Raw genomic sequence first — 26,814 nt, 5'->3', positions numbered from 1 at the left:
AATTTGTATTCATCATTCTCCAGTACATTTTGTGGTGCATATTTGTATGTGGGAACGTGTTGTTCTATTAGTTTATGTTGTATGGCAAGTTGTTGATCTATTATTTTTGCTACATTGTCATGTCTTCTGGTGTATTCTGTATTTGCTAGTATTGTACATCTGCTTGTGATGTGATCTACTGTTTCTATTTGTAGTTTGCAAAGTCTGCATTTATCTGTTGTGGTATTGGGATCTTTAATAATATGCTTGCTGTAATATCTGGTGTTTATTGTTTGATCCTGTATTGCAATCATGAATCCTTCCGTCTGACTGTATATATTACCTTTTCTTAGCCATGTGTTGGATGCATCTTGGTCGATGTGTGGCTGTGTTAGATGATACGCGTGCTTGCCATGTAGTATTTTCTTTTTCCAATTTACTTTCTTTGTATCTGTTGATGTTATGTGATCTAAAGGGTTGTAGCAGTGGTTATTAAATTGCAATGGTGTAGCCAATGTATTTATATGAGTGATTGCTTTGTGTATTTTGCTAGTTTCTGCTCGTTCTATAAAGAATTTTCTTAAATTGTCTACCTATCCATAATGTAGGTTTTTTATGTCGATAAATCCCCTTCCTCCTTCCTTTCTGCTTAATGTGAATCTTTCTGTTGCTGAATGTATGTGATGTATTCTATATTTGTGGCATTGTAATCGTGTAAGTGTATTGAGTGCTTCTAGGTCTGTGTTACTCCATTTCACTACTCCAAATGAGTAGGTCAATATCGGTATAGCATAAGTATTTATAGCTTTTGTCTTGTTTCTTGCTGTCAATTCCATTTTCAGTATTTTTGTTAGTCTTTGTCTATATTTTTCTTTTAGTTCTTCTTTAATATTTGTATTATCTATTCCTATTGTTTGTCTGTATCCTAGATATTTATAGGCATCTGTTTTTTCCATCGCTTCTATGCAGTCGCTGTGGTTATCCAATATGTAATCTTCTTGTTTAGTGTGTTTTCCCTTGACAATGCTATTTTTCTTACATTTGTCTGTTCCAAAAGCCATATTTATATCATTGCTGAATACTTCTGTTATTTTTAGTAATTGGTTGAGTTGCTGATTTGTTGCTGCCAGTAGTTTTAGATCATCCATGTATAGCAAATGTGTGATTTTGTGTTGGTATGTTCCAGTAATATTGTATCCATAATTTGTAGTATTTAGCATGTTGGATAGTGGGTTCAGAGCAAGGCAGAACCAGAAAGGACTTAACGAGTCTCCTTGGTATATTCCACGCTTAATCTGTATTGGCTGTGATGTGATATAATTTGAATTTGTTTGGATATTAAGTGTGGTTTTCCAATTGTTCATTACTGTGTTTAGGAACTGTATCAATTAAGGATCTACTTTGTATATTTCAAATATTTGTAGTAACCATGAGTGGGGTACACTATCAATAGCTTTTTGGTAATCAATGTATGCGTAGTGTAGCGACCTTTGTTTAGTTTTAGCTTGGTATGTCACCTCTGCATCTATTATCAGTTGCTCTTTACATCCTCGTGCTCCTTTGCAACAGCCTTTTTGTTCTTCATTTATAATTTTGTTCTGTGTTGTATGTGTCATTAATTTCTGTGTAATGACTGAAGTTAATATTTTGTATATTGTTGGTAGGCATGTTATGGGGCGATATTTTGCTGGGTTTGCTGTTTCTGCTTGATCTTTAGGTTTCAGATAAGTTATTCCATGTGTAAGTGTATCAGGGTATGTGTCTGGGTCTGCAATGTAACTATTAAATAATTTAGGATATAATAGAGGGAAACATTCCACGTGGGAAAAATATATCTAAAAACAAAGATGATGTGACTTACCAAACGAAAGTGAAAATGTCTGCTTGTGTCTGTGTATGTGCGGATGGATATGTGTGTGTGTGCAAGTGTATACCTGTCCTTTTTTTCCCCTAAGGTAAGTCTTTCCGCTCTCGGGATTGGAATGACTCCTTACCCTCTCCCTTAAAACCCACATCCTTTCGTCTTTCCCTCTCCTTCCATCTTTCCTGACAAAGCAACCGTTGGTTGTGAAAGCTTGAATTTTGTGTGTATGTTTGTGTTTGTTTGTGTGTCTATCAACCTGCCAGCACTTTCGTTTGGTAAGTCACATCATCTTTGTTTTTAGATATATTAAATAATTTAGTTAGATTTGAATGTGTTGAGGTGAGCTTTTACCAGAAATTTGCTATTTTATCTTTTTCAGGGGCTTTCCAATTGTGCATAGAATTAATTACTTGGGTGACTTCATGTTGCAAAATTATCACTTCAGGCATATGTGGTATCATCTTGTACGTGTCTGTTTCTGCTTGTATCCACTGTGCATGCCTGTTATGTTGTACCGGGTATGACCATATGTTGCTGCAGAAGTGTTCCATGTCTGTTATGTTTGGTGGATTGTCTATTTTAATGTGTGTGTTATCTATTGTCTGGTAAAATTTCTTTTTGTTTGTGTTGAATGTTTGGTTTTGTTTCCTTCTATTTTCACTTTTTTTGTATCTTCTAAGTCTTTTGGCCAATGCTTGTAATTTCTGCATCTTTTCACCTAATTGCTCTATCGCTTCTTGTTGCAAGAATTTACTATCCTTTTTCGTTTTTTGTCTGATATTTCATTTCTTATAAATTGTGTTAGCTGTCCGATGTCTTTTCTCAGTTTTTCTTTTCTGATCTGTAGCCTGTGTTGCCATGCTGGTTGTGGGTTTCTTCTGTATGTTGGTTGGTTCTGATCTCTGCCTAGTGTGTATATTTAGTGTAGTGAGTGCTCCTATATAAACCAGTAGTTGTATCTCTTCCATAGTTGTATTTTCATTTATTTTGTTGTGTATGATTGTGTTGATAGTTGTTTCGACTTGTGGGTTATTCGGTGGCCTATGCAAGAATGGTCTAATGTCTGTATTTGTATCTTTGTATTCTATATATGTCAGCTGAAATTTTTTTTCTATATCTAACATGTGTGTCATTTCGTGTTCTATTTGTGCTCATTCTGGTGGCTGTTTTAAGATTTCATTTTGCTCTGATTGTTTAATTGATGCGTATTGTTCTTTGTTTGTTTGCTCTGGGATGTTTGAGTCCATTACTGTAATTTCTCCTTCTTCTGATTGCACATTATTTTGTACCAGTATTTGTTGTACTTGTTGTTTGATGTTTTCTAATTCTGATTGGGGTATCCTGTTATTTTTGATTATTACACGGATCTGATCAGCTAGTCGTTGTTCTGTTAAAAATTTTAATTCTGGGTATCTGGTAATAAATGTTGTGTATTCTTGTGATCTGTATCCCATTGTGTTGGTTCCTAAGTTTGTTGCTTGGTAATAACAGAACATGAGGTGTCGGTTAACTACATCTGACCATCTCATCCTGTGTCTTTGTTTTCCTTGTAGGGTGGTTGCAGGAAGCATATCCTGCAAAACACCTCTATTTGGATTTAAATCATTTTCCTTGTGGCTAGCAGTGTCGTTACCATTGTGGACGGGCATAGGGTTCAAGCGCCGTCCCCGCCCATGACAGCGCTTGTCCGAGGCGTCATTAGTTCTGTTTTGAACAAACTAATCATACTAAAAGGGGGGTTAGCCCCATTAGTGGTTTGTTCTTTTCGTCACCTTTTAAGACTGGCAGAACATACCGGAGGCCTATTCTTTTCCTGGGCCTATTATTATTATTATTATTATTATTTTAACGTATGTATTAGTAAATCATCACTTGTGATGAAGATGCCGAATTTTTATTAAAAGTATAACTTGTAGATATTTTGTGCTATTGTACAATACACTGTATGTAAGTATTTTATATGGGGATTTTCATATGGCCAGTTCATATAAGTATAAATAAAAAAAAAAAAACCATATGTACTGTAGTTTTGATAAGATTTTGTATGTAATATTTTTTGTGTACATTGCTAAACCCATTTTGTGGGGTCATTTATGGTTATTGAGCTGCCCAGTTAGTTATTTTCAACATATAACCGGTCAATCCAATATCTGGTCAATCCAATGAGGGGACGATGTGACACAGCAAGCTGGGATCTTTTTACTTCCCCTCTTGTTTTGCCATATGCCTCCTTAAAATTCACTTTTTCATTTTTGACTAATTATCATTAACATACGTGAGTATAATTTGCATTTTCATATAAGAGAAAGGTTGGCCCTCAGTTTTAAAGAATATAGCCCCACATCTAATTTTGTGCTTAGTTTTACATATGTAATTGATTTTCTAATTTACTTTGATTATTCCTAGTTAATACTTTCATTCCAGAGTGAAATCAGTGATTGTTCTGTAACTTAAATTCTATTGTTGATGTATGAACAAATATAAATCCTGTAATAATTGTAAACATTTGGAGGAACAACTAATAGTATCCTCAAAGGATTTATTTGGCTCTATTTGAAAACATGTTAGCAAAGCCAGCTCTTAATTAATTCTGAAGTAATTTCCAATTTCATCAAAAGTGTTGTTTGTGTAACTATATTTGTTAATTTCATGATTTAAACAAATAATATGACCTAACCCTTGTAGTAGAAGAAACTGTTGAAAAGACAAAATTTTTTGATGTATTCAGTTAATTTAATGAGTTAAGTTTTAATTGTGATTTCTGTAAATTAAACATCAAAAAATGTGTAGTTTCAGTGGCCTATTATTGTGATAATATATAAGGGCCCAATTTTCGGTCCCAACACAGAAATCTGTGTTGGTTAGGACAACAACAATGTATCAAATTAACCATGAAATAAGTGTAACAAAATTAGGCCATGTGTTGAAACACTGACAGTGTCTATTAAATTTATTTGAAAGACTGTGAACTGTTTGGTTAGGTTTTAGTGCTCGTAGATGTTCAACAGTAAACTATTGTAGCAGTATGTGGATGTTCACCTGCAAACTATTAATGAGGCTTATCAAAAGTTAAACAATAGTGCACTGGCCATATAACTGTATATAATTTGGGTGTTGTGAACAGTGAACATAAAGAACTGTGAAATGCAAATGTGCACCTGTTGGCTACATCAAATTGAAAGTAGTTAGTGTTGATCTTCCAACCCCTATTTTTCAGCCAATGTAGCAATGCACTACATCAACACCGGGGACAACAAACGAAGAAATAAAGTAGGCGAACATCACAACTTCTCCCCATGTCAACCTGTACAGCGTCGTGTGAGAGTCAGAGGAACGTATCTCCTAAAATGCGATTTTCCGTTTTTTAATGTATTTCCTCATGGTATTCAGGTCCTTGTTGTGTAAAAACGGCGTATCTTTATCTCTTCTTGTTGCGAGAATAAGCTGCTGCCTATCTCCAAGTTGTGAGCTTAATTTAGAGACAGATAAACGTATTGGCTCTTACGTTCTTCTGTCTTGAGTCAGTGCATCTCTATTTTCGCATCAGCAAAACGTGTGGGCACTTACGTTCTTCTGACTGCTTACTTCATGAAGTGAATTTGGAAATATGTTTTTATTCAGCAGATACCATTATCTGCTTGTTTTGTATAATACAATTTTGCTGCATTTGTGCACTATTTTCCTGTGTGCTGAAAGAGTATTATATGTTGTCTAGCAGATAATAACGAAGCTTGTGACGCCAAGTAGAAACTTCGCATCACGCCTCCCTACTGAATCATTCATCTGTTCATCAGTTCTCAAAACAATTTATGTGTGAGGTTTCAAGCTGTTGTATTTCCCTTGCAAGAATCAAGAAGTGGAGAAACGCTAAACAATGAGTGCCCTTTGTAAGCATTGTCAACGCAGTCACGTTGCTGTCATTATCACATCAAATTTTGTTTAGTTTCGTGTGGTATTCACTGTGAAGATGTTGTTGTTAGTGTGGACTCTCTGTTAGATAAAAAATGACTTCATGAGGAAGGAGAATGGTTGAGCTAGTGATGCAAAATTACTGCAGTGAAAGTAATTCTACATCCGATGAAGGTAAGATGAATTACTATTAATTTTATCTACGAGATAATCATCCATGGAGATACAGATTGTTAGTTTGATTGACTTGATTCCCATTCATTTTTTATATACCATATTGTAGAAATTACAGAAGCAGAAGAAAAGAAGTGACACGACTGCAAGAGTTAACTGAAGAAAATTGCAATGACTTCAAAGTGCTTAATTCGGGTTCATCAGATGAATACATACCCAAAAACAATATGGATTCTTCATCATCATCATCACAATCACCATCTCTGAGGCCAAAGAAAAGGAGAGCTGCAGTTCAACAGAAACTGCAGCTATTTTTAGAAAACCTCGGTAAGCCAAATAATCCATGGGTCTTGTTTAACATTTCAAATACTAATTTCTTAGTCACAAATTATATGACAAACACAATACATATACTGGGACTATAGTTTGAATATGGTTGAGTGTACGCATTTTCTTAGTGCTCCTTAATTACATTGTGATTTATTTCTTCTCCTAACTGCGATGTTACTAAAATAATAACACATGTGCATTTCAATAGAGCTAGGGCCACATTTATTACCTTTGGGTGAAGTGGTACATTTTATCATAATTATCGCATGTCATAATTTTTAAAACACAATGGGACTGTAAGATTCATAGTTGATTAATGTGGTATATTATGCTAGATAAGGCACTAACATCAGTAATATAATTTTCTCCTTTCCAGGCAATGTCACAAAGGAGATACAATATGGAAATCCACGTTCACCGACAAATCAGCTATTCAGTCCTGATTCTTCAATTTGTGTGGGCAAAAGTTTTGTGATGTTAATGAACATGCAACAGGAAGAAGTTAATCTAGTGACCGTTGAGTCTAATGATCAAGAACATGCGCAATCTGACAGAGGAAATGGAGTTGGCAAGGAAAATAAAACCAGAAACAGAAGTAAGAACACTGACAAGTGGAAAAAGAACATAAGAAAAAAGAGTAGGCAGTCAGGAAAGGCGTACAAATCAACTGCTAATAAAGAAGTACCAGCCAGAACATTTAAGTAGAAGGATTGTTCCAAATGCCCGAGAAAGTGTAGCGAGAACATCAGTGAGACTGAAGGGAGACAGATGTTATAAGGATTCTGGATGATGAAAGATTTAGAAAAGCAACGACAGTATTTAGCTCCACTTATTAAGGTGGTGCCTAAAGCAAGGTCACATTCTGCAGGTGCGCAGTCTCGAAGATATGTCACAAAGAAGTATATTCTCCTGAAAAATGGTAGTGAAGTTCAAGTGTATCTAGGGTTTTTCCTTATCATTTTTAATATATCAGAAACATTTGTGCAATATATACTGAAGAAAAGGGACAGCAGCAACATGATTCTGTCTGCTGACAAGAGGGGTCGTCATCGTCCAGGTATAAGGAGATCCGATGAGACAAAGGAGAGAAAAAGGAACCATATAAAATCATTTCCTACCATTCCATCGCATTACTGCCGACAGAGCACTGTGTGACAGTTCTTACCAGGAGATTTCAATATACAAATAATGCATGAACTATATAAGAAACATTGCGAAGAGGAACAGGTTACTGCTGAAAAATATTGGCTTTACAGAGAAATATTCAATACAGAGTTTAACTTAGGCTTTCATGTGCCAAGAAAAGATGTATGTGACCACTGCTATCGCTTTCAAAATCTCTCTGAAGAAAATCAAGAGGCAGAGAAAGACCAGCACTCAGAACACCTAAAGAGAGAGGAGGCTGCTAGGATACTAAAAAATGAATTGAAGGAGTGGGCCAAAGCCGGAGAATGTCATTTACTGGAGTTTGACCTAGAAGCTGTGAGATACTGTCCACACATAGCAGCTAAAGCCATTTTTTACAAAAGAAGACTGGCAGTATGACAACCTCACAGTATACCATACTGTTACCAGGAAAGATAGAAATTACATGTGGCATGAAGGTGTGGCTAAACGCGGCTCAATTGAAGTAGCATCATGTGTGTTTCAAGAACTCCAGAAGATTGCAGATGGCCATCCAGTTGTTTTGTTCTCCGACACTTGTGGTGGACAGAACCAAAATGACAACATGAGTACCATGTTCCTTCATGCTGTCCAAACATTGAACATTCTGGTGATACAGCAGTGCTTCTTTGAGCCTGGCCACTCTTTAATGGAGTGTGATTCAGTCCATGCCCGTATAGAGAGGGCTGCAAAAAATGTTAATATTTATGACCCTTCGGGGTGGTACACTGTTGTTCAAACTGCTACAAAACAAAGACTGTATGAAGTCACTGAAATGGACCAGAAGGACTTTTTGGATTTTGGTGCTTTGCAGTCAGAAAAGTTTAAGAATACTAAAATTGACAGTGAAGGAAATCAAGTACAATGGCTTAAAGTGACGCAACTTCAATATCTAAAAATTTATGTTGATTACATCTTTTTCAAGCATTTCCATAATCAATCATACAGAAGTTTGCCAATTTCCAGAAAATCCCGAAATTCCTATACAACCTTCCAGTTGGAACTGACATACCATGGAGCACTGAAACTTCAGGAAGAGAAGGTAAAAGACCTACTGGATCTATGCTGCAGTGGCATTATCAGGGAACAGTACCACGCATTTTACAAGAGACTTCAAGAAGAAATAGCTGGAGATTCATACTGTGGTGGCAACAGTTGTGATGAAGTTAGCTAGAAAGTGAACATTCATTTGTGATGTAGGTAAGAATTCTGCTCATATGTTTTTACTTTTACTGTACCATATCTGTTTTTAATGAGCAAATTACCTTTGTAAGTTATATTTTGGCAAAGCAAATGCGTATCTCCAAAGTGTAAAACCTCTATGTAGATTTATTCACTTAGGATTATAAAGATGTATGTCCTTAGCACCATGTTAAAAATTAATAGTGGTAGTCCAGTAAGAACAATTTTTATAAATATATTATCATCTGACAGATTTTTAAGTGTATTTATGTGTAATGTAGAAATTTTTCAATAAAGTTTGTATTAGTTACTGAAAAACGAAATGTACTTCTTAAAATATTGTTTTTTTAACCTCCTGTAAAGTATCTAAAATGGAGTTACGTTCCTCCGATCCTCACACGACGACATGGTGGTCAGACACTCTGCTTATCCATAGGGTGACCCACCCATTGTGTTTGTTTCCTCTTCTGGGATACAGCTCCTCAGCTTCCATGCCAAGCATCCACTCTTCAATAGAGTAGTGACATTTGTGCCAACAGGCATAGTTGTGCAGTGTCATCACACTTGTGCAAATACAAGACTGGTGATGGAGGATGTTCTTTCACATGCCAGTCTCTTATTTTATTTATTTTATTGTTTTTCGCAGTGTTGATTTGCTGCACTGCCAAGTAAGGCTGATTGTTGATCTACCTGATAAGAAGGCCTTAATTTTGTTGAACAGTGTGTGGTAGTATGAAACCCTGCAAAATTTGAAGCCCTGTACCAAGCCCAAGAAACCTCACTTTGAGGAACTCTATCAGTTTCTCACAGAGTATTTTGGACATCAAACCCATGTGGCAATGGCACAGTTGCAGTTTAATCAGCACTACAAGAGGCATAGGCAGTCATGTGCAGCCTGTATTGCCAGCCTGCAAGGTCTCTGGAGCACATGTCAGTTAGTATGTTTCCAATGTGCAACCTCGTATGTGGACTCGCTAAGGGATGTGATCCTCTGATTAGCACGCAACCTCTAGGTCCAAATATGTACATTTGCCTTGTTTAACCCTTCTTTAAATGAATTTGCCCATATTGCTGAATCACATGAACTTGCAGCAGCAGCAGCAGCAGCAGCAGCAGCAGCATGGAAGATACTTCCCAACAACTGGCAGCTGCCAAAGTCAGATACATGGAGTCCCCACTGTTCTGCGGAGTTGCAACCTCGCCTTTGATAATTCACAAGTGCAGTGATGTCACAACAGTGCCTATTTTCACCTTCAGTGAACTCTGCAGGCACAAGTAAGTCGAAAACTCATGATCCCTGCTCATGACATTTTTCAATCTCTTGGTGTTGCTCTCTCCTACACCTGTTTCTGCTCAGTGGGCAAGTCAGTCGTCCTGCAATGATTATAATTTGGTGCATCTGGGCAATTTGGCATCAGTTTGACAGTCAGCTGCAGGACAGTTGCCAGGGGCCCTCTGAATGTTTTCCCTGGACTCAGAGGTTGTCTGTAATGCTCCATATGCATTGCCCCAGTGTATTCTGCTAATGTCGGTTGTGGATGGTTGATCACTGAGTTTCAGGTAGACACAGGGGAAATGTTCAGCCTAAATAACTTAGACACATACAGGATCTTGGGCTGACCTGCATTGCAAAATTCACTGTGTCAAGTAGTCTCTTATAGTAAACAGCCAATCCAATCAGCACATTATAAGAACACAGAATGGCAACTTAGACTCTTAGTGGTAAATTCACTGTTGATGCAAAATATTTTTGTGTTAGATGCCTTTTCTGTTTTTAGCTTACAGTTTATTGATAAAGTCCCTTTAGTGTCTCAGTTGGTCTCCTTTCGAGATCTGGATTTTTTTTTTTGCTAAGGTTGGGCAGACACTATCTGAGAATATCTTTGGTCAGGAGAAAAATTCTAAGGCCCATATCTTCCTCCATCTGTCAGCACCACATTCCCCACCCCATTCCCCTTGCCAAGCAATTTTAATCAGCCAGGCATCACAAAATGTGTCATGGACACATATTCCATTCAGAATCTGAAGGAGCTGTTGGAGAAGTTGTCAGGGGGCTAGTATTTTTCCTGTATCAGCTTGAATGGCTCATAACTTCAGTTGTTACTGGACACTGCTTCTCATGTTTCTTAGTACTCAGTACTCTCCTTGATCTTTACTGGTTTAATTATTTGCCCTTTGGAAATTTGTTTGCCTCAGGAATTTATCAATGATATTTGGAGCATTTGATTAAGGATGTCCACTGCTGTGTCAACTACCTTGGTGACATCTGGGTCATGAGGAGCAGTTACAAAATTTGGAAGGTGCATTTTTTTGGTACATGTGCTTAGCAAAGATGGCCTCATCCCTACAGTGAGCATGTCAAAGACAACATCAGCCTGGCAGTGCCCAAGAACTTGAAGGTGTCCCAGTCTTTTTGGGCAACATTTCATATTATGCTAAGTTTATTCCCCATGCCATACACATCTGCCATCCTCTTAACTGGCTTCACCAAAATGTCATCAAATTCATGTGATCTGCAAACTGTCAAGGTTTTTCAGTACTTCAAGCAGTGTTTGTGCTCCACTCTCTGTTGGCTTCTTTTACACCACATAAGTTATTAATCCTGGCCACTGACAAATCCCAGTGTAATGGTGGTGCATTCCTGTTGCACCAGAACCCAGATAGCACCAAGAAGACACCTCTTGCACACTGAAGACACTTTAAATAGTGCAAATTATCTATTCACAGGTATAAAAGGAAGTGCTGGCTATTATTTTCAATACTATTTTTTTCTTTTTCTTTCTTTTTTTGTAAGAGTGAAGATCCAGATCATCACTGAACATTAGCCACAAATTTCATTATTCTGCCCACATTCTAGGCTACTGGATAAGACTGTCCACTGATTACAGAGAGCTGATCACTCTTTCTCAGTAATTATTGTTATGACACTCATTACTGGTCCATCACTTGCACACTAATGCAACTGTACTGTTGTAGCTGGCAGCAGAAACTGATTCAGGGTCCAGTCAGTAGGGCTCTCTATTTTGGCATGGGACAATACCTTGCAACAGTCACTGCTGGGTTTTCCTTTCACAGTATGGGAGGCCATGGTTATGATCCACTTTTCTGGAAAATCATCTCCACAGTCAAGAATGGATGGCCCAGAGTGCTCCTTTAGGAGTGGATTTGGAGTGGCATATATTTTTCCTACTATGAGATTTAACTCCACATTGTCCAGGGGTCCTCATCTTTGCCACAGAGCAGCAAAAGTGTTGAGTAGGTGGTCCTCCAGTGTTGCATCCTTGCATACTCCAGCTGCTGCTGTATGTGTCACACAGGGATATGTCTCATATGAAGGCTCTGGCATAACACCACATGTGGGCTTGCATGGCCTGAGCAGACAACCAGGCTCTGCTGTCACGTCAGTTTTTTCATTGGCCTCTCCTGGAACATCCTTGGGACAATGTGCACATCAACTTCAGGTGCCCTTTTTGGGAAGCTTGTGCTCACTTTTGGTGGATATGGTGCCCAATTTCCCATATATGTAGCCAAACTGTCAACAGCCAACTATCTGTGTATTGTCATTAGTTTTTGCTATTGAGGATTTCCCCTGGATATCAAAAACAAATAAAATCAGCTCATTTTGTGTTATCATGAAATAGGGAAGAGAGAGTCATGGATATAATACATAAATGATTCTCCTCTACCTGCAAAAATATTTTGCTGGTGCCTGCCAGCACGGGGAAAAATGATCATCATAAGAAAATAATAGAAAAGAGAGCTTGCATAGAAAGATTTAAGTGCTCATTATTTCTGTGTGCTGCTCGAATGTAGAATGGTAGAGAAATAGTCTGAAGGCAGTTCAATGAATCTTCTGCCTTGCACTGAAGTCTGAACTGATGAGTAGTCATGTAAATAAAGATGTAGATATGGACCCCTTACATGAAAATGGTTTCCAACTTATATCGCAGGAGATGGAAGCCTTTTGCATTTGCAATTGTATCCAGCATTTGACTATCACCCCATTTCACATGTCTTCTAACTCAGAGGTGGATAAATTAATGGGAACTTGCAAGACCAAAATGAAAAAGTCGTTGCCTGCCTCATTCCATGGCTATGTGCTGTTTGGCTTTCTAGGCACACCCGGCTGACACCATTTAACAGGTGCAGTCCTGCCAAACATTTGCATGGGCACCAGCTGCAGGGCCTCTTAGATTTGTTGCACCTTGAATTGAGTGCACTGTGTTTTCTTCACATGGTTGCTGTTTGGTCTTGGTCTTTTGGACAGCAGCAGGGTTGGTTGCTGGGAGTCATGGTAGGCCACATAGATCAGCATTTGTTTGTGGTGGATGTCAGATGGGAGTAGCTGACCCAGCATCAGATCAGTTGTGCCCATGACTAGTTGGATCTACAACACTACTGTCTCTGTGCCCTCTGGGAGATAGGGTTGCCTGTGGCATTTTCCTTGTAGCAAGCTACCAATTGTGGCAGCATGCACAATCATTTCCACCCCTTTGCACCCTCAGACATACTACTTTCACTTGCAGAATAAGGTTTCAGCAGCGGTTGCTCCTGTACATGTCCATGCTGAGCCCATGGACTTGGAACCTGTTCTACTCTTACATCTCCATTTATACTCTACAAACCACCATGAGGTGCGTGGCAGAGGGTATATCCCATTGTACCAGTTATTAGGGTTTCCTCCCATTCCATCCATGTAAGGAACATGGGAAGAATGATTGTTTGAATGCCTCTGTCCATGCTATAATTATTCTAATCTTATCCTCATGTTCCCTATGTGAGTGATACATAGGAGGTTGTAGTATATTCTTAGAGTTTTCATTTAAAGCCAGTTCTGAAACTTTGTTAGTAGACTTTCTCAGGATAGCTTACATCTATCTTCAAGAGTCTTCCTGTTCAGTTCTTTCGGTACCTCTGTGACACTCTGCCATGGATGAAACGAACCGATGACTATTTGTGCTGCCCTTCCCCATATAAATTCAATATCCCTGTTAGTCCTATTTGGTATGGGTCTCACACACTTGAGCAATATTCTAGAAATGTTCAAACAAGTGTTCTGTAAGCAATCTCCTTTGAGGACTGATTGCATTTTCCCAGTATCTACCAATCAACTGAAGTCTACGACCTGCTTTACCCACAGATGAGCCTATGTGATCATTCCATTTCGTATCCCTACAAAGTGTTACGCCCAGGTATTGAATGAGTTGACCAATTTCAGCAGCGACTCATTGATACAATAGTCATAGGATACTAAATTTTTTAGTTTTGTGAAGCATACAATTTTACATTTCTGAACATTTAAAGCAAGTTGCTGTTCATGGCACTACTTTGAAATCTTATCATAATCTGGCTGAAAGTTTATGCAGATTCTTTCAGACAGTACTTCATCATAGATAACTACATCATCTGCAAAAAGTCTGAGGTTACTATTAGTGTTGTCTGCAAAGTCATTGATATACAACATGACCAGCAAGAGTTACAACATGCTTCCCTGGGGCACACCTGAAGTTACTTCTACATCTGATGATGACACTCTGTCCAAGGTAACATGCTGGGTCCTCCCTACCAAAAATTCCTCAGTCCAGTCACGAATTCCTCTTGATGCCCTGTATGATCATACTTTAGGCAACAAGCATAGACATGCTGATAATTCAAATGCTTTTTGGAAATCAAGAAATACTGCCTTGCTCCACGGGTTTCCATTTATCATACGAGAAAAGTGCAAGTTAGGTTTCACATGATCGATATTTTTGGAATCCATGCTGGTAGGTATAGTAGAGATCATTCTGTTCAACATACTTAATTTTGTTTGAGCTCAAAATACGTTCTAAGATTCTACAACAAATGGATGTCAAGGATATTAGACGGTAGTTTTGTGGATCACTTCTACTACCCTTCTTGTAGACCAAGAACTGTGCACAATTTTTTGTTTGAGGGATCTTTGATGGATTATAGTTGTGAGAGGGGCTAACACAGTCCCAAATTCAGCATACACTTTGATAGTGATTCCATCGGGTCCTGGATCTTCATTAAATTTTAATTATTTCATCTATTTCTCAAAACCACTGACACTAATACTTATTTCACTCATCTTTTCAGTGTTATGAGGACTGAATTGGGGCAGTTATTCTGGGTTGTTCTTTGTAAAGGAACATCTGAAAATGAAGTTAAACATTTCAGCTTTTTCTGTGTTACCCTCAATTTCAGTTCTTGCCTCATTCGCTAGGGACTGAACACTAGCTTTTGTGCCACTAACAGCCTTTACATTTGACCTGAATTTCTTTGAATCTTGTTAAATATTATTTGACAGTATTCTGCTATGGTAGTCATTGAAGTCACCACACATCACTCTTGACAGCCGAATGTTTTTCATTCAGTATCTCTCTATCTGTAGCGCTACACTTTTTTTAAACCTACCATGCAATAATCTCTCTTCTTTAGAAGTTTCTTTAGAGTGACTATTTACTATGGAGGTTTCCTCCCATTATGAACTGTTCTACGGGGCACGTATCTCTCCAGAGCATGGTCATCTAGTCTTTTAAACTTGAACAACAGTTCCTCCACATGCTCCTACCCTGTGCTAAAAGTTTCAAGTTCCTCACTGAGATATGACTACTGATTTTTTTATCTAGTTTACTGAACATATATATCTTTCTGGTTGCTTTTGTTGTGCTTTGAAGTTTTAATAATCATTGCTGCCACAACTTTCTCATGATCACTGATACCACTTTCGATATGGACTTTCTCAAAGAGGTCAGGTCTATCTGTTGCCATTAGATCTAATATATTTTCATCATGAGTGGGGTTTCTAACTATCTGTTCTACTTAGTTTTCAGAGAAGGCATTTAGTAATGTTTCACTTATTGTCTTATCATGCCCACCACTAACAAAACTTCATTCCTTTCCCCACTCACCTGTGAATGAGCCCCCCTCCCTAGATACAAATTGACCAGTATGTAATGCCAGCTTCAGCCATCTCCTGGTGGCATCAGCTGAGTCGTTGTTGCATAATTAAATGGTAAACCCATGCCATTTTAAAGCCATAGGTGGCTTGACAGGGGGGAGGAATTAAGTTTTCAGTTGACAGTTACTCCAATAAAAGCTGTTCCCTGTGGTACTTTACTTGATACTACATTTATAGCCATGGTATGCATAATTTATCATTACATACTTTACAGAAATAAATAACTCTACATTAAGTAGCATTTTTTACATCATTTGTAAAATATAAAAATCACTGTAAAGTATACAAAAGAGAGTAATTTTTATTGTGACACTTACTGTATTAAGATTTCTTTTTATTTGATTTATTGGTAGAGAGTGGGCACAGTTATTACTTATATTTGCTTTTATGAGTAATTATTGTGCCCCACAAGCTGTATGAGCCACACATGGAACTGGACATGCTGGCAGACCACAGATATTAATTAATCTGCTGAGCTAAGGCTCACTAGCCATGGGTGTGGGGATTGACACCAGAGGCTCCACAGTTGGTTCTAGCATGAGTCTACAACACTAGCTGCATGTGCCAACTCAAAACTACACTCCTGGAAATTGAAATAAGAACACCGTGAATTCATTGTCCCAGGAAGGGGAAACTTTATTGACACATTCCTGTGGTCAGATACATCACATGATCACACTGACAGAACCACAGGCACATAGACACAGGCAACAGAGCATGCACAATGTCGGCACTAGTACAGTGTATATCCACCTTTCGCAGCAATGCAGGCTGCTATTCTCCCATGGAGACGATCGTAGAGATGCTGGATGTAGTCCTGTGGAACGGCTTGCCATGCCATTTCCACCTGGCGCCTCAGTTGGACCAGCGTTCGTGCTGGACGTGCAGACCGCGTGAGACGACGCTTCATCCAGTCCCAAACATGCTCAATGGGGGACAGATCCGGAGATCTTGCTGGCCAGGGTAGTTGACTTACACCTTCTAGAGCACGTTGGGTGGCACGAGATACATGCGGACGTGCATTGCCCTGTTGGAACAGCAAGTTCCCTTGCCGGTCTAGGAATGGTAGAACGATGGGTTCGATGACGGTTTGGATGTACCGTGCACTATTCAGTGTCCCCTCGACGATCACCAGTGGTGTACGGCCAGTGTAGGAGATCGCTCCCCAAACCATGATGCCGGGTGTTGGCCCTGTGTGCCTCGGTCGTATGCAGTCCTGATTGTGGCGCTCACCTGCACGGCGCCAAACACGCATACGACCATCATTGGCACCAAGGCAGAAGCGACTCTCATCGCTGAAGACGACACGTCTCCATTCGACCCTCCATTCACGTCTGTCGCGACACCACTGGAGGCGGGCTGCACGATGTTGGGGCGTGAGCGGAAGACGGCCTAACGGTGTGCGGGACCGTAACCCAGCTTCATGGAGACGGTTGCGAATGGTCCTCGCCGATACCCCAGGAGCAACAGTGTCCCTAATTTGCTGGGAAGTGGCGGTGCAGTCCCCTACGGCACTGCGTAGGATCCTACGGTCTTGGCGTGCATCCGTGCGTCGCTGCGGTCCGGTCCCAGGTCGACAGGCACGTGCACCTTCAGCCGACTACTGGCGACAACATCGATGTACTGTGGAGACCTCACGCCCCACGTGTTGAGCAATTCGGCGGTACGTCCACCCGGCCTCCCGCATGCCCACTATACGCCCTCGCTCAAAGTCCGTCAACTGCACATACGGTTCACGTCCATGCTGTCGCGGCATGCTACCAGTGTTAAAGACTGCGATGGAGCTCCGTATGCCACGGCAAACTGGCTGACACTGACGGCGGCGGTGCACAAATGCTGCGCAGCTAGCGCCATTCGACGGCCAACACCGCGGTTCCTGGTGTGTCCGCTGTGCCGTGCGTGTGATCATTGCTTGTACAGCCCTCTCGCAGTGTCCGGAGCAAGTATGGTGGGTCTGACACACCGGTGTCAATGTGTTCTTTTTTCCATTTCCAAGAGTGTAGCTCCAAAAATGTCAGTGATGTCTACACTTGTCTACATCTAGGTCAATGTAAGCATCCTGGCTTCAGTATACACCATAATATGAACTGATACTTGTGATGCATCCCTCAAGATTTGGACAATGTTGAACTACTGATCTTGTATTGCCCCCAGGAGTTTCATGTTATTGTACATTATGCTGTTTTGTTCATATGATGACTTTATGTTCAGTAAGTGACAGCATCATCTACAAGCAATCTAAGAGGGCTGATCATATTGTCTTCTGAATCATTTATGTAGATCAGGAACAACAGGGGGCCTATAACACTTCCTTGGAGAACGGCAGATATTACTTCAGTTTTAGTTGATGACTTTCCATCAGTTGTAATGAAATGTAACCCTCATGACAGGAAATCAAAAATCCAGTTCCACAACTTAGATAATACTGCATAGGCATGCAATTTAATTAGAAGGCATGTGTGAAGAGCAGTATCGAAAGCCTTCTGGAAATATAAAATTATGGAATAAATTTGATGTCCCCTGTCAGTAGCACTCATTGCTTCATGACAATAAAGAGTTAATTGTGTCTCACAGGAAGGATATTTTCTGAATCCATGCTGGCTGTTTGTCAATGTAAAGGAAGGTGACACTATAATTTGTTTTTCTTCTTTGTTTCCAAAAATAAGACTATGAAATTTATATCCATATATTTTAAAAAATACTCACTTGTGGGTGCCCTCTTCTGCTCTGTATCTTCAAGTGTTAGTATTCCTGACTGTTTCTTCACATAATCATCAAATTGCTCCATTCCTTCAGCAAGCAGGGTTGCACCAAGTGAACAATACAGAGCTTCTATAAATAAACTCTCAAGGAGTTCCTCCATTACAGGTGGATGAGTTTCATCTGGGACTGGAATAAGTGCCTCAAGAACATAGCAAAGCTGGACGACCTTGAAGAGGACAACAATATTTTTCTAAGCTTACTGCATTTTTTCAAAGCTTAATTTATGTTTTAAAGCTTACTACACATTTAATATGTGAATATAATAGTTAATTCAGAAAATTCTTGTCATCCCTGTCAGTTAAATCAACAGTTTAGATTCCGTTAATGTAAAATTACAAATTGCGCTTTCTTGTCTGCTAAAATTCTTTAAAGTCTGATATCTAGCTGTGAAAATTAACGAAAAAATAATGGTGTAATATGATTGTTAAGATTATATGCTTCCCATTACATAACGGATATTTTAATCTTCTACAGATTTCCTTAAAAGTTCCTATTGAAGAGGAACTGGAGGTGTCTGTGACATTGTTTATACAGGTTCATAAGGGGACAGCATGCTTACAGCAGCTATGTTCTCTACAGCTGTGTGTGTGTGTGTGTGTGTGTGTGTGTGTGTTTTCAATAGCTGAAACAAAACCACAAACAAATCTATTTGTTTCTCATCACTTCTTCTATAGTTTGGTTGTCATTCTTCATACCATTTTATATACTCATGCCAGATAATACATTATTGTATTACTTTGTCCCATTAATTGACATATGTTCACTGAAGTGTAATTAAGTCCATTAGAGATACAGCATGATAACAGATTATTGAAATAGTAATGTGATAAGAACAATTCAAGTTAAATTCTTAAATTTCTTTTTAGTTCTGTAGGTGATGAAATTTGAGTAATTTGACCTACCCAGTGCTCTGAAATTGATGTGCAAATATTGCATTTTTGAAGTTGTACCCAAGTTAAAAGGCCAGAGCAATTACAAAGGGTAACAGGAACAGACAAAGGTTAACTATGTGACTATCTCATCTACATTTTCTCAGTTGGACATGAAATGAGGCAGAAGACATGGTCAGATGTCAATGTAACTTTGGACATGTCCTCACTATTAGTAGGTACGTAAATTACTGGGTACGCTGTTCTCTGTAACAGGCAGAAGACCATCTGCAAGCATTATGGTTGTTTATGTTTAGTGTTGTTATCAGGCCTGTGTGAACTGTATTAGATGTTAAGTGACCACTGTGAAGAACATGGAGATGGCATGTAATCATGTGAGATAGTGTTCTCAGTACCTGACAGAATTTGAAGGGAGACTTATTGTGGTCCTCTATTTGGCTGGCTGGTTGAATCGTACAACAACCAGATTTATGGGACACTCGAATGTGAGAGTGGACTTTGCTGGAGAGCATGGGAATGTGACGGCAATGAGACTCATCATAAAGGTTCCGGTACCATGTCTAAACACCACAAGTGAGGATCACTACCCTGTACATCAAGAACATGCTAATCCCTTCACATCTGTGCTTGCCATCCCAGAATAAGTAACAGACTTCCTGCAACAGTCTGTGCCAGCCCCACCACTGATCAGAGACTAACAGTAGCCTCACTAGGGAATTACTATCCTATGTGTATGCTGCCATTAACACTACAACACAAACAGCTGCATTTGGAGTAGACTGCTGACGAGGGGTGTCACATTGTGTTCAGTAATGAATCACAGTTCTGAACTATCTTGGATCAACATCATTGAAGAGTAGGGTGGTGACCTGGGGAGAGGTCCCATTCTTCCAATGTTTTGGAGAGGTGCAACTGTATTACTCTTGACAGTATAGTGTGTAGTCATTATTTCAGTTCACAAATGGTAGTGACTGAAAAACTATGATGGTGCAACGGTAGTTAAGGACATCTCTTGTCCTAATGTGTTATCTCTAATGTGATAGTATCACGGCATCATTTTTCAAGAGGGCATGCTCATCCACAAACAGAATGTGTATCTATGAACTTTCAGCATGATGCTGGGGTACTTCTGTGATCAGTAAGATCCCCAGATCTGTCTCCAATAGACCATGCATGGGACCAACTTGGACATCAGCTCCATCCAATTACAACAGACATGGACCAGCTTTTCTCCATAGAGTAAAAAGCAACTTTGACACTCTTCCCAATGGAATCAATGCATGCATTCAGGTCAGAGGGAGAACAATGTAAAATTGATGAGATGGGACATGTTGCTAGTTTTTGGTACATTTGATACAATTTTGTAATCACTGAAATAACATCACCAACTCAAATCACATGGTGATGTGGCCTCTTTCAATTAGTATGCAACACAGGATCCCACCAAATTCTTCCATTTATGCCAATCTTCAGTTTCCTGTTGCTGGTTGAATCCAACATCTTTTATAAGTCTCTGTTCAACCTGCCCAATGGTTTTCCTCTCAGTCTTTTTTGGTAAATTGGGTTCCAATCTAGAATTTATTTAGACCATCTGCCATCCTTTCTTCAAGTGACATGACCAATCCACTGCCAACTCTTTCTCTTGCGTCACTGATTTCTGCTGTTCAGCTGACATCTACTGATTTCTTGTATTTTTTATTGTATATTATGGAGAGTATATATATAACTAAGATCCCTTGGGAAATCAATTTTATTACTAACTACTGGAACTGGAATTTTTATTACAATGTGTGTATTAGATATATTATGTTCCATGTCTATACTATAGTTAGAGATATAGTCAGACTCACACCCTTCTTAAAAAAATTTATCTATGCATGACAAAACTTCTTCCAAAAATTAATGCTATAATGGACATTTCAGATAAAAGCTGAAAAAAGCATAATACTGAAGGCTGAGGAGGAAATGTGAAAATACATTTTTAAATTAGCATGGACAACCAGTACTGGGACACTGTGAGCAAGGTGGTGATCATCTGATAGACATTTATCAAGAGACGAGAAGGCATTGATAAGTACCATAAGTGAACTACTGCAATGAAAATTGAATACTGAAAAAAAAAAAAATCCTCCAGAAATTTAAATTTGTGAGCCTGAAGAGCTTTAAACCATATGTTCTGCATGAGTTCAGTTGTAAAAGTTTGGGACTTATCTCACCTATTGCACATCCTTTTCATAGTGATACAAATTAATTAAGAAATATTTAAAAAGACTAATTTGTGTGGAATAATTTTAAGTAATATGCTTGTTATGTTGTACTCAATCAGATCTTTTCTGGAGGAAACAGTTTTGCATGTCTTAGGACATATTAATCAGTGGAAAAGTTAAGTTTTCACGAAGTGTTTATGTTCCATAGTGACACACAATCCCATGCATGGCATGCATGGACTTGTGTGTGTGTGTGTGTGTGTGTGTGTGTGTGTGTGTGTGTGTGTGTGGGTGTGTGTGGGGTATTATAACATTTATTTCTATAATTTCTTTTCATGTAATATTTTATGTAAATATTGTCTTTGGCTTCGAGTTTAACAACTCGAAGAGACTTTTATCCTTCATCATGCAAGGAGGAGATGGATCTTTGGAACACGAAGTTTGGGGTCTTAGATATCTAACGCTGGTTGGGTAGGTTGTGATTCAGATGTGGTTGAAGATGATGTTTTAGTTTATATTGGTGTAGAAGTGTTACATGTGAGATTTATTAAATATGTGATGTGCATAAACTAAAATAGCCTTTTCTCTAAAAAACAAAATACCACGTTACCTTGAAAACCTGTTAGTCTCATCCGAACATAAAGAAAAAGGTGGGAACCTCTCAGTGGAATCACGCCTAGACTTAATGAGGCCAAGATACACTATGAAGACAATAATGAAGAGATCAGTGTAAAAGCTAAGTACCAACACTGTTCGTACTTGTTAATGACCTCTGACTATAAATTTGAACCTCCTGTAGTTCACGAAGTCACCATGTGGACAAAGGAGTAGGACAACTTATAGACTGTGGAAATGTAGGACGGAAGAGGTCTGTTAATACTTTGCGAGATGGGTATGTGATTGCTATCCACCTCCAGCAGCATTGTCTGATATTTTGCAGGAAGAATGGTAAAAGATTCCCCTGAAAACCATTACAGCCCTGTATCTATTCATTCTGAGATCCTGGAAGTTGTTTTGAATGCCAACAGTTTCCCTGCACTGTATTAGACATGGTAATGTGTTTTGTTTTTTGCACTTTCATATCTTTATCCATCCACTGTACACCATCAGTGTGGTTCCTCCATAATATGTTTAAGATAACTCATCATGTTTGAGCTCATAACATATTCTAGGAATCTGAAACAATATGGATGTCAATGAGATAGGATATTTTTTTGTGTAACACCTCTGTTACCCTTTGTGTAGATGTGTGTGATTTGTGTTTTCTTCCAACTAGTGGATGTAAGTTTTTGATCAAGGCATATGAGAAATGTTGTTGTTAAAATGGAACTCAGCTCAGCAGCAAATGCCATACAGAATTTAACAGTGGTTCCAGAGTCCTCGAGACTTGTTTGATTGTGGAAAAGGTGAGAAGTAAAAAGACTGGGTTTGGCGGTGGAATGAGGGAGGTTTTCTTAGGTTTTCACTACATATTAACACTGTTCACATTTTCTCATGTAATGCGACTGTGTAGTGCTGGAATGGGAACAGGGAAAGGGCTAGATGGGTAAGGACAATGACTAATGAAGGTTGAAGCCAGAAGGGTTACAGGAATGTAGGATATTTTGTAGGGAAAGTTCCCATCTGCGCAGGGAAAGTTCCCATCTGCGCAATTCAGGACAGCTGGTGTTGGTGGGAAGAATCCATATGGCATAGGCTGTGAACTAGTCATTGAAATGAAGGATGTTGTGTTCGGCAGCATGCTCAGCAACAGGGTGATCCACTTGTTTCTTGGCCACTGTTTGTAGGTGGCCATTAATGTGGGCAGACAGCTTGTTGGTTGTCATGCCTAAACAGAATGCAGCACAGTGGTTGCAGCTTAACTTGTAGATCACATGACTGGTTTCACATGTAGTCCTGCCTTTGATGGGGTAGGTGATGTTAGTGACTGGACTGGAGTAGGTGGTGGCGGGAGGATAACATTATTTGTGACCGTCTTTGTTGTGCCTTTCTTTGACTCAGCATCTCTACTATATGCTGAGTAGCAACTTTCTCTTCATAATATTGTTACATTCTATCCTGGGTTTTTCATTGCTTGAGGGACTAATACCTACATCACTCATATTTACAGTGGTAATAGCTTTAAAGTGGGGCATTACTGCAATGCTTTCTTTGTACAGAAATATTATACTCTAAGACATAAAAAATGATGCATCATGAAGGAATTATCAAAGTGGGATTGAAATTGGTAAGTGTGATGTACATGTGCAGCAAACAAATGATTACAATTTCAGAAAAACTGGATGATTTATTGAAGAGAAAGAACTTCACAGATTGAGCAAGTCAGTAATGCATAGACCCACCTCTGGCCCTTATGCAAGCAGTTACTGAGATTGGTAGTGATTGAGAGTTGTTTGATGTCTTTCTGAGGAACATTGTGCCAAATCATGTCCAATTAGAGCATTAGATAATGAAAATCCTAAACTAACTGGATGGCCCTACCCATAGTGTTTCAAACATTATCAATTGGGGAGAGATCCAGCAATGTTTTTGGTCAAGGTAGGATTTGGCAAGCATGCAGACAAGCAGCAGAAATGCTTGCCCATGCAGGTATTATCTTGCTGAAATTTAAACCCAGGATAGCTTGCCATGAAGGGTAACAAAATAGGGAATAGAATATAGTTAACTTCTTGCTGTGCTGTAAGAGTGCCATGGATGACAACCAAAGGGGTCCTGTAGTGAAATGAAGTGCCACGCCAGACCAACACTCCCGGTTGTCAGGCCATATGTTGGGCGACTGTCAGGTTGATATCCCATGTCTGTCCAGGGCATATCCAGACACGCCTTCAGTGGTCATTGGGCCTGGGACTCAAACTGAAACAAGCTCATCACTGAAGACAATCCCAATCCAGACAATGAGGTTACAGTTTTAATGTGCCTGACACCACTGCAAACATATTTGTTGCTGTACAGTGGTCAATGATAGTCAGTGTAAGGGGTGCCATGAGCTCAGCCCCCTTTCTAATGGTCCTTGTGTTTACTGAAGCACCAGTTGTATGCTGGATCAAAGATAATGATGAACTGTAGGTCTGAGTGCCTCTCTAATGATTGCTCAGTACCCATGTTATGTCACCTTTCTAGGTTAACTGCTTCCTTCTTGATGTTGTGTTTGGCCATGGTTCACTCATTCATGTCAAATTTGTTGAATAGTGCCATTGCTCCTATTCAAATGTTGAGCAGTTCACCAATTACTCTAATCAGCTTCTTTGAGCCCAACTTCACATCCTTTGTCAAATGCTGACACCTATGTATACTGGTCATGCACCTATCTGTGAGGCATAGTTACTGTCCAATTGAGTATACGGAGCAAATTTCCAAAGACTTTATGACCTTATATCGTCATGTCTCCTGTTTACCAGCCTTGCTGGCTTTATGGTGATAATTGTGCTGCTGCATCACACATTGATCCATAAGTAGGCAAAGTTTACAATTTTGCATTTTTCACTGATACAAGTATGTAACTCCTTCATGGTACATCGTATTCCCTCACTCCCTCCCCCACTCTACACTAGAGTATATTTGAAAAGAGAGTTCAGCAATTGAATCTTTTCTTTGCTACCTCTCTGTTATCCTTGATTGTCTACACACTAACTTTAGTGTCACTGACGTTCTATACATATGACTAGGAAGTTTTGGCTTGTGAGAGAAAATTTTTATAAGATTCAGCTGCAGTTATCATTTCGATGCTTTGTCCCACATCTGTTATGTAGTACTCATTCTTTCTTTACACTGTCTGTAACCCTTCCCTCCCATCATGAACTTTTCTACAAGGTACAGATCTATCTAGTGCATGGTAAACTATTGTTTTGGACTTGAGGAACAGTTCTCTTACATTCTCCTGCCCAGTAGTAAGTGTTTTTGAGATTCTCTTTGAAGAATAACATGACTCCCTTTTTATCTTGCTTAAAGAATATGTAAATCTAACTACGTGCTTTAGTTGCACTTTATTCTTTATGTGTCATTTTTGCCACAACTCTCTCATGGTCAGTGATAGCATTTTCAGAGTTGATGTCCTCAAAGGGGTCAGATCTGTTTGTCACCACTGGATATTGAGTATTCCATCCTGGCTTATTACAATCAAGAGTGAGCTCCCAAATCAATTTTTCAAATAGTTTTCAGAGAAAGTGGTAGTATAATTTCACACGATGTGTGCCCACCACTTACAAAACTGTAATTATTTCAGTCAGTTGTTTCTCCAGTATCATTGCATAACACATTTATTAGTGAGTGGATGTTTTCTTTAAATTTTATGCTTACATCTAGAGGTGCGTGTGTGTGGTGGTCAACAGAAGGACCCAATTGTAAGTTTATGTTCACCATCGATACTGAGTCTTGCCTAAACAGTTTTGCATGCAACTCAAATTTCTGTCTTGTTGGATTTGTGTTTCTTGTCTGGTCTGCTGTGACATATACATCATCTCTATTTCCCCTTAGCCTACCCGTTCAATATACACCCAGATTTAACCTAAAAACTTCAATGCTGTTAATTTAGGGTTTTGGCCAGATCTCTGTACTTGGTATTATATTAGTCCCAGTGTTTCTTATGAATGCTTCACACTCTGGAACTTTGTTGCAAATGCTTCAGCAGTTGATGACTAGTATTTTAAGAGTTTTATTTTTGAAGCCCATTTCTCTGGGTTTTACTCTAATACTCCAGGATCTCCTACAGTTGTCATTATCTGGAATGTTTGGAGATTTGTCTAAGCCATGTAGTGCACATCTGATCCATGTAGCAGCACCCGACAGTTCTTAAACCTATTGCAAAAGCCCATGAAGTCACAGTCTAAATTGTCACAAAACTTTCAAAGTGTCTTTTTCAATCAGTCTGCAAGGCTCAGAACCTGAGGACCATAATCAGTTCTGGGGATAAATCTGCAGACTGTGTATTCCTCTGATCTCCTCAGTCGTCTATACCACTTTCTGGAATGAACCAAGTATGACCTTAGGGCCCAGACAACAAGCACTGCTGGTTCAAATGTGCACCTGCAGTTGGTTGCATCCTGTTTCCTCAATGTTCAGCAGAACACCCTCTTCAACATATTGAATGAGGCCTCCAGGTGTACAAGCTGAGTGCAAAAGGTGATGCTACTTATGCCTTCAGCCATTTTCCTAAAGGGTACAATTATTCATCATATATTTTAACTGCTGATTATTAACAGACCCTTACCCATTGCGTTGTTTCTCCCTCATGTGGGACACGGCAGACATCCCAGCAGGTGAAGTATGTCTCCCTGGCTCAGTTTCAGTTTCAGTGGAAGACAGCACTTAAAACTTATTGGAAAAGGGATCGGCGATAAGTTGTCCTTGGTCCCTGCTACATCATACAGGGGCCTTAGATCTACCACTGTG

General features: G+C 39.2%; 1 protein-coding gene across 1 annotated transcript in view; it reads right to left on the bottom strand.

The window, feature by feature from the left end:
* LOC124798989 (dynein axonemal heavy chain 10) overlaps positions 1 to 26,814 on the bottom strand; it is a 1,080,466-nt gene that overhangs the window by 598,744 nt on the left and 454,908 nt on the right. The window contains exon 23 of the mRNA XM_047262526.1: positions 18,273 to 18,495. Within this exon, the coding sequence (XP_047118482.1) occupies positions 18,273 to 18,495 (223 nt within the window). The remainder of the gene's footprint in view (positions 1 to 18,272; positions 18,496 to 26,814) is intronic.

This window comes from Schistocerca piceifrons, chromosome 5 (assembly GCF_021461385.2).
Source record: "Schistocerca piceifrons isolate TAMUIC-IGC-003096 chromosome 5, iqSchPice1.1, whole genome shotgun sequence".
Lineage (NCBI taxonomy): Eukaryota > Metazoa > Arthropoda > Insecta > Orthoptera > Acrididae > Schistocerca > Schistocerca piceifrons.
This window is presented reverse-complemented; position numbering and strand designations above follow the sequence as displayed.